Below are 20,289 nucleotides of genomic sequence, written 5' to 3'. Positions count from 1 at the left end.
CTTCTGTCAGCACACAGCAGAGGTCACCTGAAACTAGCACCAGAGCCCGCGAAGGGAAAATAAAAGGCATTGGCAGATCTGTGAGGCAGCGAAAGGGAGGAAGCTGCACAAATCCTAATCAACGCAGGCTGTGACACCCACTTGGAATTCCAGCCTAACTAAAAGAGTACTAAATGCACATCTTGCACTACCCCAAAGTGTTGGGCTCTCCCTTCCCACCTCAGGGCCATTCCAGATCAGCCAGATCCTGAAATCTCTGCATTTTAATCTGAGAAGTCCACAGATCAATAGATTTCTTTAAAGAGGAGTGCACAAGCTTTCCACTTCCTACAAGGATTCAAACAGCTGGAGACCGATATTCACCTTCTCCTTGCTCCACTGGCACCACCCTAGTAACCCTGTCCAGAAGAACCCTGGGCCCCTCGCAACCCCATCCCACCACACAGCCCCATACCCTAGTCCTCCTCCTCACTATCAGGGTGACCACCATCTTCCTGGTGGTGCATAAAACATATACATAAAACAGCTGAGGAAAAAGCAGGAATATTCCACCCCAAGAAAACCATCACAATGCACCTAATGAGGTACACAGAAAACAAGAACTTAACATGATTTTCAGGGGCAATGTGGGAGTGCAATCCTCAGGTCTGCTGGGTCCGCCTGGGAGCACGTTCCTGTGACCAAAGAAGCAACTAGATCGCAGCAGTCCTCCCATGCTTGGACCGGTGCTGAATCCTACATACCTTGAAAAGGTTTCTTTCTGTTCCTGCTACGTGCCTCCAGCGTTACAGGAGCTGCTGCTACAAGGAACCGAAAGTCTGCGTTCTCACAAAAGCCAGGTTATTGTTAGAAGTCTGATGAGTGCCACTTGGCATCCCCCATGCTCCCAGCCATCAACACCTGGGCTCTGGTAACATTTTCTGATCCCCAACCCCCTAAAATGCTGAACCCAACTCATGGGGACCCCTCCAGGGTGTGGTACTAGCAAACAGCTGATTCTCTTCCCTAGCTATCCTCAGCAAAGAAAAGAGCTCCTGCTTTCCTTTGAGGCTGAGAAGTTACACAAGGGCATCCAGGTGGTCAGCGAGCTGTGTCAGGGTCAGGGCCACTGGTCACCTGGTGAACGTTTCAAACAGCACAATCCCTGCCCTTGAGGACTACAGGGAGTCACAGAATCAGGGGGAACCCTCCACATCGCTCAGCAGTGCAGACAGTAATGAGGCCCTCTGGGGTCACTGGCTCCCACTGTCAGCCCAGGAGCCAGCTCTGAGCCTGCTGGACCAGCATCACATGGGGGCTGTTAAAAACACAGATTCCAGGGTCACGGTGACAAAGAATCTAATCCACTTGTTTCCAGCATGAAATCCAATTGTGTGTATTTTTACCAAATTTTCAAGTGATCCTGACGCACAGCAGGTTAAGAAGCTGAGCAGAAACAAAGACCAAAATGAAGCAGGTAAGACAGCAGCAGCAAAGCTACCACAGGACCCTCATCTGACACCCGTACCACACATTGGGAAAGGCCCAGGCACCTGCCATAAGGAAAGTGCTTCTTTGAGACCTTGCCTCTATTTCCAGACAACTGGTCAAAAGCCGATATGGCTGATTTACTCTATGAATCAGTTCACATCGACTTTGTGTCCTAAATCCACAAGTGGAGGTGGAGAGAAGAATAAATTATAACATTCCCAATAATGTGAAACCCTGTCTACCCCGACATTCCAGAGAAGGAAACAACGCAGTAGAGTGAAGGGATCCCAGTGACAGGTGTATGGATGCAGCACTACGCGTCTGCTTCATCTCCCAGAACAATGTGGCCACTTCCTCAAGCACCTGGGTGCCAGCACTTAGGTTACCTGCTGCCCTGGTCCATCCTCACAAGTACCCAAGAGGCGATCATCACAATCTCGTCTTCACACACTAGGCCATCCTAAACTTAGTGTCAGACTCAGCCCATGACTGGATGCCACGTCTGATTCTTACACCCTCCCTACACCCCCAGTTTGTATAAAATCTATGAGAAATAAAACCAAAGTTCTTTTTTTGGTGTGTAAGCTAAAAATGCGGTTGAACCAGTTTCCATGCAAGCCTACCTGTAGTTTTATTTTCTTCAAAAACTGTCACATCATATACCCACGAGGCCAGATTATTTTAACTTTGACTTAATAAAGAAAGTAGGAACCCTGGTGGCCTCACAGTGCCCCTTCCAACTAATTATTCTACCTCTAAAATCACAAAACGCATACAACCTTGCTCTTTGAGCAAATGTGGCTGCGAATGGAGCATGGAGATGGTCAGCTGTGTGGTATATCCCTTTATACCTGGCTCTGGAAAACCCCACCTGTCCTGTGGAAGGACTGACCCTATGTATCAGTAGCCACATGGGCTTGGACATTCAGAAAGGGAGTGAGATCAGTCATATTACTTTGCCCTTTTCATTTTCCTTGGGGTGTAAAGGGTGCTTCAAAGTGATGGTGATAAAAGGGAAGAGTGAAATAAATTTGGTATTGGTTAGAGAATCTTATTCCTTAATTATATTATTTAAAAGACTTGGGTGTGGGACAGAACTGAATAAGTACCCTCCATGCACACCCCCAAGGCACGGGTACACAGGGCCTGCTGACACCTGAGAAGCACGCAGGAGATGGAGAGAAGCCCCATGGTACTCAAGGCCCTACACCAAGCACCACATAGCAGCTGCCTACAGCTGGAGGAGGTGCAAGGAAGCACCCTTGGATCGGTAAGTCTGTCCTCCCAAAGTCTGATGGGAAAGCAGGAAAGCACAGATAAACCATGCAGTGCTCAGATCCTAAACCTGCTAAACAGAAGGTTTTGGTCCCACCTTCACAGGATCTGACGCCAAAGCAACAACAGCGCCCACACCTTGCTCAACTACAAGGATGAGACCAGATTGACTCATCCTCCCATATTAATGGCCTGTCAAAAGAAGAAGAGTGAATTGTCACCCCAATAAACTTTGATTTAAAAAAAAAGAAGAAGAGTGGCCATTTTGAGGCATAAACACTATTTACCTCAGTCTCTACTATTCTTCTGCACATGATTTCCAGTGTCAATCAAAAATTATAAGGCTCATAAAGCTGCGAGAAAATTATTAGGGTTTCTGGGGCAGGAACTCCTACCCCTTCTCGGGAATTTTTTTCACTTTTCTGTTCCCAAATCGCAAGAAAAGTTGGTTGGGAAATAGGGGGAAATTGGCTCCTTGAACCCAGATGGTTGGTAGTATTGGCCATCACTTTGTGGAAACAATTCATCATGGAGAACAGAAAAGTTTATATCTCGGGATTCAGGAACGGGAAAGCAAAAAAGATTCCTGAGAACGGGCGGGAATTCCCGCCCAGAAACCCTACCTATTATCAAGAGAGGAAATAGCCTATTGAACCAAACCCAGAGATGACCCAGATGTTAGAATTATCAGATAGAGATTTTAGAATAATTATGATAAATGTATTTAGAGGATCCACAGGAAAAGCTGAACAATCTGTATAAATTTCAGCAGAAAAATGGAAAGTATAAAAAATGCCAAATGTGAAAAGAATTGGGAGTTAAAGTGGAAGTTAATGATTCTTTCCAAAGAGTCCACTGGGATATCTCCAGAAAAAAAAACACACTCATTTTACAGAACAGAAGACTGAGTCTGTCAGATACCTCCACGTCATGAAACTTCTCACAGGAATGCTAACCACTGAGGAATTGGGACCACTGTCAGTGCCCCTGCCCCACAGCTCCGTGAAGCATCCGTGAAGCATCTGGTTCCTCAGAGACTTAAAACAATTTAAATCTCCAGAGCTACACTGTCTAGTCAGGGGTCAGCAAACTACAGCCCACCAGTCGGGTCCAGCCTACAGCCTCTTTTGGTATGGCCTCTGAGCTAAGAATGGTTTTTACATTTGTACATTTTTTAGAGCTTAAAAACAATAACAACAGAGATCATATGTGGCCTGCAAAACCTAAAATATTTACAGAGAAAGTTTGTCAACCCCTGATCTAATCTAGGAAAAAACCCAGCAAGACTTAAGGAAGCAAAGAAAGGAGCTATGGATTTCACGCTCTCATTTTTTTTGTTGTGGTTTTTTTCCAGAACATGCCTTTTACCAGCCTTCTAAGTTTGCAGCCCTCTCCATGGGAATTCAGCTTCTCTATCTGTATCTCAAACTGCAGGAAGCATAAAGACAAGGCCACCAGAATCCCCAGGCCACTAACATTCCGAAACAAACATCTATGCCATACTGCCCCAAGTATCAGGCCTTCTCTGCTGCATGTCCAGTACAGTACTGACCCCAGGCCTGAGTCACCAAAGTCCCACTCTCTGCCTTGTTCCATACAAATTAAACCCAAAGTCTCTAAGTCTCTGACTAGGAGTCGCATAAACTTCTTTCTAGTTGACTCCAAGATATCATTACACTGAAAGGCTTTTGTTTTGTTTTGTTTTGTTTTGTTTTGTTTTGCTTTGTTTTATTGTTTGAAAAGGTTAGATCTGTGAGTTGCTGAACATTCTTGGCAAGGTTAAAATGGGTACTTGCTTCCACCTGTTTGCAATGGGGCACTGCAATGAGGCCTCAAAGAGCCGATAAAGGACTCTGTGCAAAGTCTCTGAAGCAGGAGACACCACCCCCACACCCTGACCCACTTCAGATCTGCCATTCCATACCCATCAGCTATGCATCTATAATTTGCTGAACAGTACAGAGAAGACCAAAGTGATCTCACCTAGAGAAAGGGTATAGTTCCTATCCTTGAGGAGCTTATAATCCAAGGAACAAGATTTACAAAGATGTAAGAGGGGAGAATTAGGAAAAAAGGCTATAGCTGTAGTGAAACCAAAATAAATCTTCCATCTCACTCATGATTTCAGAAAATTGCCATTCAAAAACTCTTGAATCTGACATTTTCTTAAAATTCTGATTATGGAGTTTAAATAGCTAAGATGCCAGCTTCTTAGAGCATCTGGGTAATGAGACGAATCCAACGATAGATCAAAATTCCCCTGCAAACTGGAGAGTGGGTCAGGACAGTCACTCTTCCGGAGCTCGTCCTTAGGTAAGACTGGCACATCCAGAGAGGCACTCAGTTACTGTCCTCTAGGAGTTAGTCCCAATATTTTCATCTGCCACTTAGGACTTTTTCCAGTGTTTGACATTCAGTAGAGGCTGTCTCTTCTTAAGCGTCTCTTTTGAGGATGAAGGATACATTCCCCTGAAGATCCCTGTCAGTCTTTCAGAATTTTGTTCCAGGCCCAGGCCTAAACTGACTTTTTCTGGCTGCCACACCCACCACTCCCCTAGACTCCAACCAAATGGCTTGTCCTCTCCCAACCACTGGTCTATGCTCCTGCAGTATCCTTCATCTGTACCATACTTTCTCACTCTTCCTCACTCGGTAAACTTCTCTTCAGTCTTCAAAATCTAGCTCACATGTAACCTCCTCTTAGAAGACTTTCCCACCACGTCAGGAAGAGACCATTGTTGCCAACTTCTTCTTCCTTTAGTACCTTCCTGTCCCTTTGATATGATACTATAACACTGTATGGTCACTTTTGAGAACACTTAACTCTCCTAATGAACAGATTTTCACAAGGACAGGGCTTTATCTATTTATTTCCATTATTTATTTCCATTTATCAAGAAACTAACCCAGGGGAAAAAAAAGAAACTAAGCCAGTATCTAACATATAACAGGGACAGAGAATATCCGTTTATACATGTACATATATATGTACACATACAGATATTAACATATGTATTTATATTATATATTATATAATATATAATAATAATAGCAATAATAATAATAAAAGAATGGCTCACCAAAAAAGAAAAGAAATGCAAGTTTTTACTTTCTATCAGGTATAATGCCATCTCATATACCTAATAACATATGTCAGAAATCCATCAGGCAAAGTCATAAATCTCATTCTCCCTTAAGGTAAAGCTACTGCCAGGCCTTTATTACTTCATCCATTGGATTTTTAAGGCTCTGCCTATCAGAAGACTCAGCCCAAGAAACCACTCTGTTCTTTCTTATTTCTCTCTAGATTGTTTGATTTGAACTCCAAACTTCCTCCCCTAATTCAGAGGGAAGCACACCTCACATAGGCTCCATCGACACTCAGTGCCTTCACCCTAATTATAACTGGGGCTCTATCAGTCAGCAAGTGGCAGGATCCATGCAGAAACACACTCAAAAACAGTTCATCGCTGCTGCACTAGATGGGAAATGATAACACTTCTGTCATCAGGAGTAGGTTATAAAAATCATTACCTTTCGTTGTCATTAGTCTTATGAACTTTTCCCAATAATGAGCTGAATCATTCCCACATGCAGAAAAGGATTAGAAAATCAATATTGTGAAAGTCAGAGGCAGAGACAGGGCAGAAATGCACATTAAATGTCAAACTGCACTTAACACACTGGAAAGGAAATCCTCCAGACAAAACTACAGGTTCAAGGGTACAGCGCTAGAGGACACCGGTCAGAGGGGACACCAAGGACAACTGGGCAGCCAGCTCATTGAGCCAGCAACTATGCCAGGTCAGCCTCAGGGCACAATGTGGCCCCTTCGCTAGGAGGATGTGCTGTGAATCTTTGCATCTGAAAGACACGATGAGGAGAGAAAATTTTCCACACTTCTGTTCAGGTTCTTCTCTCCATCTTTCTCCTCTTATTTAAATCCTCCAAAGTACAGTTTTACAATTATCTCCACTAAAAGTACATGCCAACCACACCAATCCCAGTGGAAGTGATGGCTATGGCATTGCTCAGCTTCTACCAGGGTTCCCCGAAAATAAGACCTAGCCAGACAATCAGCTCTAACGTGTCTTTTGGAGTAAAAATTAATAAAAGACCTGGTCTTATTTTACTATCATATAAAACCAGGTCTTATATACTATACAATACTATACTATACTATACTATAATACTGGGTCTTATATAAAATAATGTAAGACCTGGTCTTCTATAAGACCAGATTTTATATTAATTTTTGTTCCAAAAGACGCATTAGAGCTGACTGTCCAGCTAGGTCTTATTTTTGGGGAAACATGGTAGTTGAGTGCTTCATGCCCATATTGACTTACAGAACAGGGCCTGGGACTCGCTTCCCTTCTCTTCTGTGGACACTGAGAACTGCATGTGATTGTAAGCCTTCAAAACCAGGCTTACATGGCTCTCTGCATCTGCTACAGCACCAAGCAACAGAAACCAACTGCAGCTCACTGAAGCAAAGGAAAGTTGACGTCAGGTTACCAGCAGATGATCCAATCCTCCAAAAGGCAGGAAGACCGGACAAAAACCAATGGCAGCCTCACAGGTTGACAGTTGTAGTCAGCCATGCAATGAACAACCCCACACTGGTTTCCCCACTCACACAAAACTGAAAGTCCCTGGAGAGAGGGTCTGACTGGCTGCCTTTGGGCACTGTGCCTAGATCCTCCCTGTACCGTGGCAGGAGGAGAGAAGAGATCTAGCTTCCATAAAGGAAGTTGGGCATTAGAATTGCAATCCCGGCAAGATGACACAACAACAGGAAACAGGTAAGTTCCCAAAAGGAAGCAGGGGCACCAACTGCATAAAGAAATGGATGCTAAACAGTCCAAAAATGGGAACTCCCATAAAAGCACTTACTAAACATCTTCAAAATGAAGGAAGTCACTTGCTTCACTATTCCCTAGGAACTCTGGTTCACACGGGCATTCGTTATCAACCCAAAGATTTTGGGGGCAGGGAGAAATCAAGTAAGGCTCTACCTCCTGTATTCTAAAGTTAACCTTCATTTTAAAAAAACCTACATACCTGTACTGAAGGTCATTTAACTCCCTTCCCACTTGTAAAGCTTCTCTTCCAGGGACAGTCCTGAGAAGGCAGGGCCTGGCCCTCCTCTCCTTTGCTGGTGGAGATGGGAAGCTGTGAATCCCTTTCTACTGTAATCAATACATTCCAGGTGAAAATAAAGAGATACCACGCCTGGAAGCTGAAATTTTCCATGCTAGATGAATATCGCAGGTGGCCAATTTTTTTTCCTCATGCTATATTTGTAAGGGTGAAATTCAAGGAATCAATAACGCAGCTAAGGGCAGCCAGATGGCTCAGTTCGTTAAAGCGCGAGCTCTGAACAACAGGGTTGCCGGTTCGATTCCCACATGGGCCAGTGAGCTGGGCCCTCCACAACTAGATTGAAGACAACTAGATTGAAGACAATGAGCTGCTGAGGTTCCAGAGGGCCTGCCGGATGGCTCAGTTGGTTAGAACACGAGCTCTCAACAGCAAGGCTTCCGGTTCAATTCCCGCATGGAATGGTGGGCTGCGCCCCCTGCAACTAAAGGTTGAAAACGGCAACTGACTTGGAGCTGAGCTGAGCCCTCCACAACTACATTGAAGGACGACTTGGAGCCAATGGGCCCTGAAGAAACACACTGTTCCTCAATAAAAAATTAAAAGAAAAAACACACACAGTTAAACTTAGCTAGTTTGCAGTTTAACTCACTGCATAGCTTGCTATCTAGCCACCTGTATTAGACTTAGTTTGCAGTTCGATCCATCCTGATATTCATCTGTTTTCTCTGTTTCTCCCCTCACTCATTGATTGACTGAAGAACTCTGTTTGTTCCCTTTCTCAAGTAAACCCATACCTCATTAATTAGCAACTTCCTAACCTGGGAAAGAGCAATTTCTTAATCCTCAGGCGCCCGGACACTGGAATCCAATTTACAACTTCTTGCAGTTTTTACTGGTGACACATTAAAGTCCCAGGCCACTAGGCCCGAGTCCGGAGTCCGGACATAACATCATCTTCAACCAGAACAAGTCCCAGAATGGATGTCAGTCCTCAAATCTCCCCCTTTCCTATATGAGAGAAAACTAACCTGAAGTTAGGTGCAGCTGTCCACTCTCAGACTCTGGACCCTGCCCCAGCGACCCCCCCCCCCTCACTCCACCCCCTGCCAGTGTTTCTGTCCTTACTACCCGAGGCAGCCGTCATCTTTGGACACTGCCATTTTCTCTCTTCCTAACTTTAATAAAAACTTCCTTTATAAAGTCTGTGAATGCTTTCACCTTTTGTGAATGACCAGAGGTTTATTCCATGCCACAACAATGTTAATTAACCCTTCATCTCCAGGACCAGGGTCCTTTTGACTTGGTTGTCCTGCTGCCTGCAGAGGGGTGATAAAAACCTGCCTGTACCTCAGAGACTAACTACAAGGCCCTCAAAAACCATGTTCTCACCCCAGTTTCTCTGCATCAACTGATTCTTCACCAGGATGCCACACGGTTCTAAAACCACAAGTCAAATCACATTATTTCCACCCTTATGAACTTCTGGAAATCCTCTGTGGTTTCAGAGTCGCTGTGGGCTACATTGTGTATTAACTCCTCAAGGTGTCAAGGCCTTTTCTACTCTCCCTTCACACCTTGCTCACTTCTTCTCTCACTGTGTCCCATCACCTCCCTGACACATACCTGTCTCAGCCCAGCTATCCCTCAGCCTTGGGGCTCCACATCGCTCAAGGCTAAGGTTACAGACAAAAAAGAGGGCACATACTAAAGTCAACAAGCTCAGGGGAGGCCAGCATGGCAGGCCTTATAAACTCAGAGACCAAAAGTAACCACATAGGATGGTCTGAACATAAAAATTCCTAAAGCGGGTCATGGCCAGTAGTCATGTGATAGGCCTGCAACTTCCTTGACAAAGGTCTATCTTACCTTAAGTGAGCCTGTCTATTGTTTTTTTTTGCATCTAGGATAACATACCTTTGAAATGTCAACAAAAAAATATCCAGCCTAAGAGAAAGCTTATAAGAGTTTATTTGAGCCAAACTGAGGACAATTGCCAGGAAGCAAAGTCTCAACGGATTGAGAAAATGGTCCAGAAAATGGCCGTTTTCAACTTATTTCATACATTAGAATCAAAGGAGGAAGGTTACATGAAATCTATTGGTTGTAGATTAAGGGGTTGGGAGAAAGCAAAGCGGGGAAATCTCTGGGATTGGATAAAAAGCAAACTGGAGAGACACACACTTCTTCCACATTAGTGGGTACAGGAGAGTTAATAGCATTTTACAGCACGAGGTAGAGACGAGACGGTATTTGGGGAACAAGATAACAATGAGGGATTTTGTGGTTTCCTGCTCTGGTGTGATGGGTTGTGCCCCCTGAGGGGTCAGGAAAAAGGGATTACTCTGACATTCCAAGGGTATGTTATCTTAGATGCAAAAAGACAACAGACAGGCTCACTTAAGGTAAAGAATGACCTTCGTCAAGGAAGCTACAGGCCAAGGATGTGATTTCCGCCATGGCCCACCTTAGTTAGGAATTTTTATGTTCACACCATCCTATGTGGTTATTTTCAGTCTCCTGAGCTTGCCAGGTTTCACATGTGGCCCCTTTTCCATCCACAGAAATGTAAGAGTAATCTCCTTTCCCAGACCCCTCAGGGCTCACCCATGCACCAGAACACGAGACCACAGAACCCCTCACTGTTAGCTTGTTCCCAGAATACAACCTCTATGTGCTGTAAACGTTAACTATCCTGTATCCACCAATGAAAAGAAGTGTGTGTCTCTCCGTTTTACTTTTTATCCAATCCCAGAGATTTTCCCACTTTGCTTTCTCCCACCCCCTTAATCTACCACCAGGATTTCATGTAACCTTCCTCCTTTGATTCTAATGTATAAAATAAACTGCAAAACTGACATTCTCCAAACCATTTTTTTCAATCCATTTCGATTTTGTCTCCCAGCATTTGTCATCAGTTTGGGTCAAATAAACTTTTATGACTTTCTTAGGCTGGACATTCTTTCATTGACAAGGTCAAATGCTATCTCTTCCACCAGCAGTTGACACCACTGCCTTTGCATTCCCAAGCATATTATCTTTACTTCCATTTCACACTTAATATAACCAATTTGGGCTTTTTCAAAGTTTTTGGTGTAAGTCTGTCTTCCCCACTAGACGTGGGGAATTTTTAAATTTCCCAAGAGCAAGGATCCTATATTGTTCGTTATTTCCCAGAGGGCCTATTTCAATCAGCATTTCTTATGTGCTTACTGCATGCTTTGAACATCTATGCAGAGGCCTTTCCCTCCCGAGAAGATACAGTCCTGAATAGTGATCTCATATTGTCTCCAATTTCCTTCTATGGAGCACAGTGCACCCGAGCCACCCACCTGAAGCAGGGCAAGGCTGCTCCTGGTCTCAAAGCCCATGGCCCCTGAAGCAGATGTTATTATATGCTGCTATAGCCGTTCCTTCCCCACCCCACCCCCCTTCTTCCCAGAATATCACAATTTATAAGAAGTAAAAGTTTGGTCTTCTTCCACTATTACTGGCACAGAGCTCCTAAAACCCTTGGAATTTCCTAAGTGATGAGCGTAATAAAGGTATCTTTTGTTATGTTAACTAGGTAACTTTTGGAAAGCACCCAAGGATTGGGGCTGGGGGCTAGTGAAGCCAACCATGTGATTAGAGGGTTGAAGCTTTCAGTCCCACATCCCCACTACCACCTCCAAGGAGGGGAGACTGGGCTGGAGGTTAAGTTCAATCATCATTGGCCAATGATTTAATCAATCATGCCTATGTAATGAAGCCCCATAAAGTCCCAAAAGGAGCCGGTTTGGAGAGCTTCTGGGTTGGTGTACACATGGAGATTTAGGGTGACATGTTTGGAGAGAGCATGGAAACTCTGCGCCCTTTCCCCATATCCTGCCCTATGCATCTCCTCCATCTATCTGGCTGTTCCTGATTTACATCCTTTAAAACAACCAGTAGTCTAGTAACATGTTTCTAATTTGCTCTAATCAGCAAATTAGTCAAACCTAAGGATGGGGTCATGGGAATTTCTGATTTATAGTCAGTCAGTTAGAAGCACTAGATTTCAATTGGCATCTGAGGGAAGGAGGTTTTGTGGGACTAAGCCCTTAACCTGTGGAATCTGATGTTATCTCCAGGTAGAAAGTGTGGCACAAAAAGGGACCACATGCTAAACCTGACAAGCTCGGGGGAGGCCAGCATGACAGGCCCTACAAACTCAGAGACCGAAATTAACCACATAGGGTGGTCTGAACATAAAAATTCCTAATTAAAAGCGGGTCATGGCCGGTAGTCACATCCTGGACCTGTAGCTTCCTTGACAAAGGTCAATCTTTACCTTAAGTGAGACTGTCTACTGTCTTTTTACATCTAAGATAACCCTTAGAGTGTCAGAGTAATCCGTTTTCTGGACCCCTCAGGGCACAACCCACCAAACCAGAGTGAGAACACAGAACCCCTCACTGTTTTCTTGTTCCCAGAATACCACCTCTATGTGCTGTAAATGTTAACTATCTTCTACCCACCAGTGTAAAAGAAGTGTATATCTTTCTGTTTTACTTTTTATCCAATCCCAGAGATTTCCCACTTTGCTTTCTCCCACCCCCTTAACCTACCACCAATGGATTTCATGTAACCCTCTTTGCATCTCCTCCTTTGATTCCAGTGTATAAGATAAGCTGCAAAACTGCCACACTCCAGAGCATTTTCTTAATTCATTGAGATTTTGTTTTCCAGCAATTGTCGTCAGTTTGGCTCAAATAAACTCATTAAATATCTCTACAAGTTTGGATGTTTCTGACATCAATCACAGTGTCAGAACTCAGTTGAATTATAGGACATCCAGCTACTATTGAAGAATTCCTTGGATGTGTAAGGGGAAACCCCCATACACTGGAATTGGGAGAATTATTAATTACTGTCAGTCCTAATTCTGTCTGGATGCCCACCCCCATACACACACCTCTCAAATGTGACAAGAAAAGAACCCTAGCTCCAGTCAGTGGTGCCATCTCTGTTCCCTCTACCAACAAGTGATTTAGCCATGGACACATGGTGCAATTTAAGCCAATGTGATTTAACAGGACTTCTGCTGGAGGCTTCCGGGAAAGTTCTCCTTGCTGACAGAACAAACACAACCTTTCTTCTTTTGCTGAGAGTTGTCCTGTCTGCACAAGACCTGGAGGGCGTATCAGCCACCACTTAGCTGTGGGGACAACTGGCCTGAGGATGCACTGGCATGCTGAGGATTGCGGAGTGGAAGAAGAACTGGGGTCCATGAAGACACCAGTGAGCTGCTGAATTAGTCAAGCCTGGGGCACTTTTAGAGTTCTCGTGTTGTGAAACACAGCCTGTGGCACTTTCATGATCTGGCATGGCACGCAATCCCTGCAGTTGCTTATTACCTCCTCTGATCCGTTGGACAGCACTGTATGCAAACATCCTAATCCTGCACCAAAGCTCATAGATGCTGGAGGACTTGCCCACGGCAGCATCTAGGGAGCCAGGATTTACACCAAGCTGCCTAACTCTACAAATGATGCTCTCCATCTCATTTACTGCATGGCTCCAAGCCCCAGTCCTCTCCTTTCACATCCTCCTGGCACACATACCACAGCAGCACTTACAATTGTCAAGTTTCAGAGCAGGACCAGGCCATCAAATGATCCAGCCCTACGTGGGACAGACCTGAGGTCCCAGGGAATTAAAACACAAGCCAGAAACAGCGAAGCATATCAGTGTCAGATCCAGGGTTAGAAGAACCCAAGTTCCTGGTCCCTAGAAAGACACCCTTTCTACAGAGGTTATTCGGAGGACATTGGGTGGGCAGACAGAGACCCGGGCTTCAGAAAGATCAGGTCCCAGGCCTGACCTCTGCTTCCCTGTGCTGTGAGAGCACGAAAGGCCAGCTCAGGAAGATCTGCACTCACCAGCAGGACTGACTTCCGCTTCTCCTGGTCAATGCTGCCCTCCCCCGGATGCAGAGATGCACTCAGATGCTTCATGGCTGCCTCTCTTTCCCTCATCACGGCCTGGAACAGCTCATCCTGGACTGTGGCCTTTTCCTGTTTATACCTGTGCCAGGAAAGGGATGGGAGAAGCATGTACAGATGGAATGATTGGCAGAAGGTAGCCAAGCAGAAGTTTGTGCACTCACTTCAGCTGACCAGGGAACTGGGATCTGTGGGCCAATGGAATTCTGAGGCTGGCCAGAGAGAATACTGTGAAAGCCCACACTTCATCCAACCCCTAGGTCAGGCAACAGTGACAATCCCCCAGGCAAAAAGATACAGTGACACTTTCTCAGCCATGACAATACAGATTAGGAACAGAAGGAGAGCTGACCACCAGGTGAGGAAACATGTAGCCATAGCCAAATGAGAGATTCTGGGAGCAGGGGTTCGACCGTGCACTAGCCATTCCTTCAAAATGGGTAAGTGAGTGGGAAGCCCGCCTTCCCTACCTACTCTTAAGGGCCTGAAGGTTTTAGATAACATCAGCCCTTTGTTCTGAACATGTAACTCTTCATTCTAAGTGTGTTAACTTTTGACCTATTTCTGGGCTTTCTCCCCGATAAAATAACCCTAAAGAGAAAAAAGTTATTAGTACTAAGATACTCTTAGCAGTATTATTTATAATAGGGCTAAAAAAACTGCAAATGACTGAAATGTACAACAATCACGGTCAAGTTAAAGAAAATCTGGTATAATCACACAATGGTATATATTATATCATAATTAGAAAATACATTCATTATATAATTTGTCTATAGGTTGGATCTAAAATTGAGAACCAATAAATAATACTTTTAGCAATAAAAACGTTTATAAAGCAGGTATAACAAATGAAAAATAATTATAATATTAAGTGAAAACAGCAAAATATAAAATTATATGACTTTGAAAAAATAATCCTAAACTAGGGGAAAGAGATATTTGACAGAAACTCCAAAATACTAACAGTGGTTTTCATGAAATGATGATTTTTTTTCACTTCATATATTTTCTAAGTCTTTCGTTAGTATGTATTACTTGAACATTTTTCAACGGTTTAAAAGTACCAAAAAAAAGGGTTCAAGTTTGTTATTCTTAGAGAGGCCTCTTAGGATTAAGGAGGTTAGATTTTCAGATGTGGGACTTAATTCATGACTATGGAAATAGATCCACATGGCTGACCTACTGGAAGTAGCAAACCAACTGTGGCTAACACGGCACCCCCTGAATAAACTCATTGGGTCCTTTGCCACAGAGGCCAGTGTTCTCAAGGGTTTAAAGAAGCTGATCAATAACAACTACTGTTAGCACTCACTGGGAACTCTGTGTGCCAGGCACTGTGCATGCTTTCTGTGCATTAACACGTTTCAGCACGACAATATTCCAATAAAAGAGGTATTCGACTTAGGCCCTTCTCAGAGGCCTAGGGAGATACAGTGATTGTCCAGGGACACATTACCAGAAAGTGGCAGAATGAGGATGCAAACCTGTACTCCAGGATGGCGTCCGTGCCTTAAGCATGGTTCTACAAGATGCAGGGCAGGATAAACAAGTCCCATTTTGGTGGTGTGGCTGGCTCTCTGGTGCTGTGGCCTGTGCTGATGGGAAGTCACCAACATCCTGGAGCCAGTCCATCTCGCCTACTACAGTTAGAATTATGAAGGCTCCTTTTTCCTTCATATCTCTAAAAGAATGCCTGCACGCACACACAGGCACAGAAGATCCAGACACTCAACTATTTAGTCCTGGCTTTTTCAAGTGAATTTTTAAGAACATGAGCAATAAACTCCCGCACACACCCCGTTTGGTGTTTCTTCATCTTTTAACTGAGACCAGTACCACCTATACTTAAGTTGACAGGCAATCTAAATAAGAAAAAATATGTGAGACATTCTCGGGCCTTCAGGCCAGGGAAAGGTACCCACTGAGGAAAGAGCGTTCAGCTGGAGTGCAGAGCCAGGGGTGAGTGGGCACTCTTGCTCACCTCTTGAGATCCTCCTCCACCCCTGAGGGCTGCCGGCTACCACCATACTCTGACCTGGGCAGTTTACAGTCTGCAAAGGGATGAAAAGAAAAGTCCTGTCAGCAGCACCCCAGGATAAGCGAAGGCATCTAGGAAAGGGGCTCAGGAGTGCACCCTCAGGGATGGACAAAGAACAGATCCTTGATCTAGCCAGTCTGAGGAGGGACAGCCTGAAGGCCTTCCACTCCCTTATTCTGCACCCACTGGGACCACTTACTGCCTGGGGCTGGCAGCAGGCAGAGCCATTTGAGTACAGTGTTCCAAATCCATCCCTACTCACCCTACAATTACTTGAAATTTAGGTCATCTCCTAAACACAGGCCAGGAAGAACTGAGGGACCACTGCACTGCTTCATGCTGAAAGACAGTCTCTGGGGTCTGGGTTTCGGCATAGGGGAGGGGACGGGAGAGGAGGCTCCTTAAATCTTGTTTCCCTCAGTACCTCATTCTACAGATTTATAATCCTGAATGGGGCAAATACCTCATATTAATGATATTCTATGTATCATTTAACCTGTATCACCTCTAGTATTATTGGATCCTTTAAGTTGTTACAGTATGTCTACCTTTTGATGGTCATGAACTTTCTGGGCAAATCCAATTCACTGTACTCTCTCCACCACTTGGTTCTGTTCTCCTCCTTCCCCATCTTTTATCCTTCCCAAACTCTCTCAGCCAAAGTTCAACACTTTTCTGTGGCCTTGGCCAAATGTTGTACACCTCCATCACAGGTTTCTAAAGAGGCAGCGACTAAGACGCACAAAATATTATAGAAGAACCAGGCTTTGTGAAAGAATATATGAGGATTTGCCATTTCACTCCCAAGGCCTTTTTAAAGCATGCTGAATTTCAGAGGTTGAAACACTCAACCTTTCAGGGAGTCATTTCCAAAAGTAATTATCCTATGATTTGCACTCCCAGATGCCCTCTCACAGAGGGATGGGCATGGCGATGCTGTGGCCTGCAAGGAGGGCACACCTAAATGCTCCACAGTAACATGCTAGGTTCTCCACTGGGAGTAAAAAATCGTATAGTGCTGCCCAATCTTATTTTGACATTAAGTCTCCCTGTTCCTATTTACTTATGACAGCTTTATTGAGGTATAATTTATCCTATTATTTTTGCTTTTTATACAATTTTGCTTTTTATCACTACAGAAATAATATATCTATACATTGTAGAGAAAATGGCACTAATCCACACTCTTACCTTCCATGTACAAGCCTGCCCACTTCTCTGCCTCCTTGGTAATGCTCATTATTTAATATATGTATCTTTAATCATTAGCAAAGTTGAGAATCGCATCACATATTTATGTTCATTTGTGTACATTTTCTATTAAGAATCTTTAAAAGCTCTTTATATATGAAGACTACTAATACTGCTGTGTCGTATTTCCCTAGTTTATCATTCATGTTTCATTTATTTTTTCTGAATTGTCTCTAATTTCTTATAGTTATATTACCCACTTTTCTTCAGAATTTAAGGTTTCTTCAATTAATGTAGCGCTTAGAAAGTCTACTTATTGTATTTTATGTACCCTTATACTTTTATGGCTTCAATTCTTACATTTAAATCTTTTACTTCCTTTGATATTTTTTTGAGGTACGGTGTAACATAAGGATCTAATTTCAACTTCTTTTTCTAATTTGTTCCATCCCTAAAATAAAAGCAAACACTGATTTTAAAAGCAAAAATATTTAAAATTAGTCAACTTCATGACAGTCCATTTATGCTATTCTTCAGCATTCAGAAACTGAAAAGTCATTCATCATTTAAACAACAAAATACTCTGTTAAAACTAAAACCAAATGGCAAATGAGCCACTACTCTTGCTTCTTAAACTGCAAAACTTACCAAAATTGAAACAAGTGTTTCTTTTATCTTCCAAAGCTAAAACTGATGTGTGTATGATATAATTTGGCAATTTTTGTTTTCACCACTTCTCCCTCTCAACAATTAATGCTGTTTATTAAAGTGCATTAGGTTAAGTTAGACTCACTTCAACTGATCAGTCGGCTAGAGAGCATGGGAGCTAGCCCTTCTGATAAAGGACGGGGGATATCTTATGTGGGTTTTGAGACCCTCACTCAGCCCCTTCACTGACAGATATTCAAAAATATCTCAGGATGAGTCCAAATCCAGCTACTGATTTGCTCTAACACTCAGGAAGCCCTGATGCAGACAATACAAGGGGAGAGGTGTTGAAGGCGTGGCTGCCACCCTGGCCATGAGGACAAAGCCAGCGGCTCTCTGGCCACTGTGTGGAGGTCTCCAGGACCTGGCCCCTGAGCATGGCTCTAACACCTCCCCGTTCCTTCTACTTTGTACTCCAGAGATACCAAACCGTTTCAAGGTCCCCAAATAAGACAGGTTGTGCCACCTCTAGACCTTTGCTGATGCTGTTCACCATGCCTAAACTGTCCATCTACCACTACTCTTTCAAAATCCAGTTCAGAAGTCCAGTTTAGGGAGCCTTACCCTAAAATAATAAGTCACTCTCTCCTCTGTGCTACCTTGGATCTTGGGCATGCTTCTACTGTTGCAACATCACATGATACATGTAATCTACAGGGTTATACATCTGGCTCCTTAACTAGAGCTGTGTGTGCCATAAGAGAGGCATCCGAGTCTACCTGTCGCTGAATCCCAGCACGAAGCACTCATCCTGATCCCTGGCAAGCTTTCAGTAAATACTGAGTGGACAGGATATAGCTCCTGCCTTCGAGCTTATCACCTAATAGGAAAGATCGGCAGAGAAGACAACTCTAATGCGAGGCCACTCACAATACAGTGAACGGTTATCCACTGTGAGACAGAGTTTACACTTCACAGTGCCGTGGCTCCTTCAGTCAATCAGTGAAAAAAATATATATTAAGTTACAGGTGATAGTTATGACCCAGATTCTCATAAACATGTACTCAATGAGTAGAAGAGCAGTTGCCACAAGACTTTTCTAGTTTGTAATATTCTAATGTTTTTGTACCTTACTCCTCCTTTCTTAAACTTTTTTGTTCCTTTGTGTTTGCTGAAAGTAGTTATTAGAGAAAAGGACAAATTTCTTCATTTGCAATGGGCACAAAAAAGTAGGGAATAAATCAGCTTTGAGCCCAGCATGGGTACAAGAAGAGGAACTCTTGGGAGGTGCAGGGTAACAGGCCCTACTAGAAGCCCAGAGTGAACTATCCAGGAGCCAGGCCAGGACCAGGACCTGATGGCTAGGTACGAGGTGCTGAGTTTGAAGCCAAAGGCATTGACTCAATTCCCCCCGATTGGCTCATTTTACGTAAATCCCTATCATTCTTTGAGCCATACCAACGTAATGGTTATGCTTCACTTACAGATCCTTAAAAGCAACTTCTTACCGGAGTTGTCAAACCAAGCCCTTGCACCTCATTTTTTACATACAGAGAAGCTGAAACAGTAAGGGAAAACAGTCTGGCCCCAATCACAGAAGCTCTGACTAACTTGTGCTGCTCTCATTATACTAGACAGAGTCTGTCATGCACAGAAGCCACACTCTCCTGAACAGCAATTATCAGAAAAGAGTTGCTTACATCACCCAGAAACAAACGGGAGCCACAGTAGCATGTTTTGATAGGAACATGATTTGTCATTCCTTGGACACTCTATTTCCGCTCTCCACAGCATCACTGCAACCCGCATACCTTTCTCCAGGCCTTTAGAGGTGCCAAATGCAGAAGGTGCAGGAGCAGGAGGAAAAGTCAGCTGGCCCACTTTGGAAGGCTGGCTGGAATCCTTCATGCGGTTAACCACATTTTCAGACAGCTAAGGGAAAAAGTGAGGGATGGGACAAGAAACAGGCAAAAATTTATATCACAGAAATCTCTGGAAATAAAGACTCCTTTATCAATGCCTCAGATTGACCATTGACACCGTTTCTTCAAGACCAACTCCAACAATATAACTTCACTCAAAAGCCTCTTGTGATGGTCCAGTGCCTACCAGGTTAGTATCAAACCCGCCTGGAATCTGGGCCAAGCACAGCAGGTCCCCTGCTGGCTCTCCAACTTCATCTATGGCTGCGCCCTGCACTCACCCTGCAACCAGTGGAACTTGAGTTCTCATTTTCCTCACCCTCTCTGAATTCATTATGCTGCTCCTCCACCAACAACCACCAGCAGCCCCCTTCCCTTGGTACACCTCCACCTGTCCAAATCTTACCTTTCCTTTAAGGGTATCTCAGTGTCCCCTCTTCTGTGGATATTCCCTGATATCGTGTTCCCCCAAAAATAAGACCGGGTCTCATATTAAGTTTTGCTCCAAAAAACACATTAGGGCTTATGTTCAGGGGATGTCCTCCCGAAAAATCATGCTAGGGCTTATTTTCTGGTTAGGTCTTATTTTCGGGGAAACACATTAGCACCCAAGTTAGGTAGCATTTCTCCCCTTCCTTAATGCTCCCATTAGAACACATGTGTGCCTCTTAG

The 20,289-nt window shown here is 44.0% G+C and overlaps 1 protein-coding gene across 3 annotated transcripts in view; it reads right to left on the bottom strand.

The window, feature by feature from the left end:
• Positions 1–20,289, bottom strand: part of PLXNA1 (plexin A1) — a 433,317-nt gene that overhangs the window by 367,698 nt on the left and 45,330 nt on the right. For 2 of the 3 annotated variants that reach the window (XM_074340466.1, XM_074340468.1), the window contains exons 2-4: positions 19,507–19,627; positions 15,799–15,868; positions 13,752–13,896 (exon numbers count right to left, since the gene is read on the bottom strand). The exons of the other annotated variant lie outside the window; for it this stretch is intronic. In XM_074340466.1, coding sequence (XP_074196567.1) covers positions 13,752–13,896; positions 15,799–15,868; positions 19,507–19,627 — 336 coding nt within the window. The remainder of the gene's footprint in view (positions 1–13,751; positions 13,897–15,798; positions 15,869–19,506; positions 19,628–20,289) is intronic. 3 annotated transcript variants of the gene reach the window in all.

The sequence above is a fragment of the Rhinolophus sinicus genome, linkage group LG09, assembly GCF_036562045.2.
Source record: "Rhinolophus sinicus isolate RSC01 linkage group LG09, ASM3656204v1, whole genome shotgun sequence".
NCBI lineage: Eukaryota > Metazoa > Chordata > Mammalia > Chiroptera > Rhinolophidae > Rhinolophus > Rhinolophus sinicus.
This window is presented reverse-complemented; position numbering and strand designations above follow the sequence as displayed.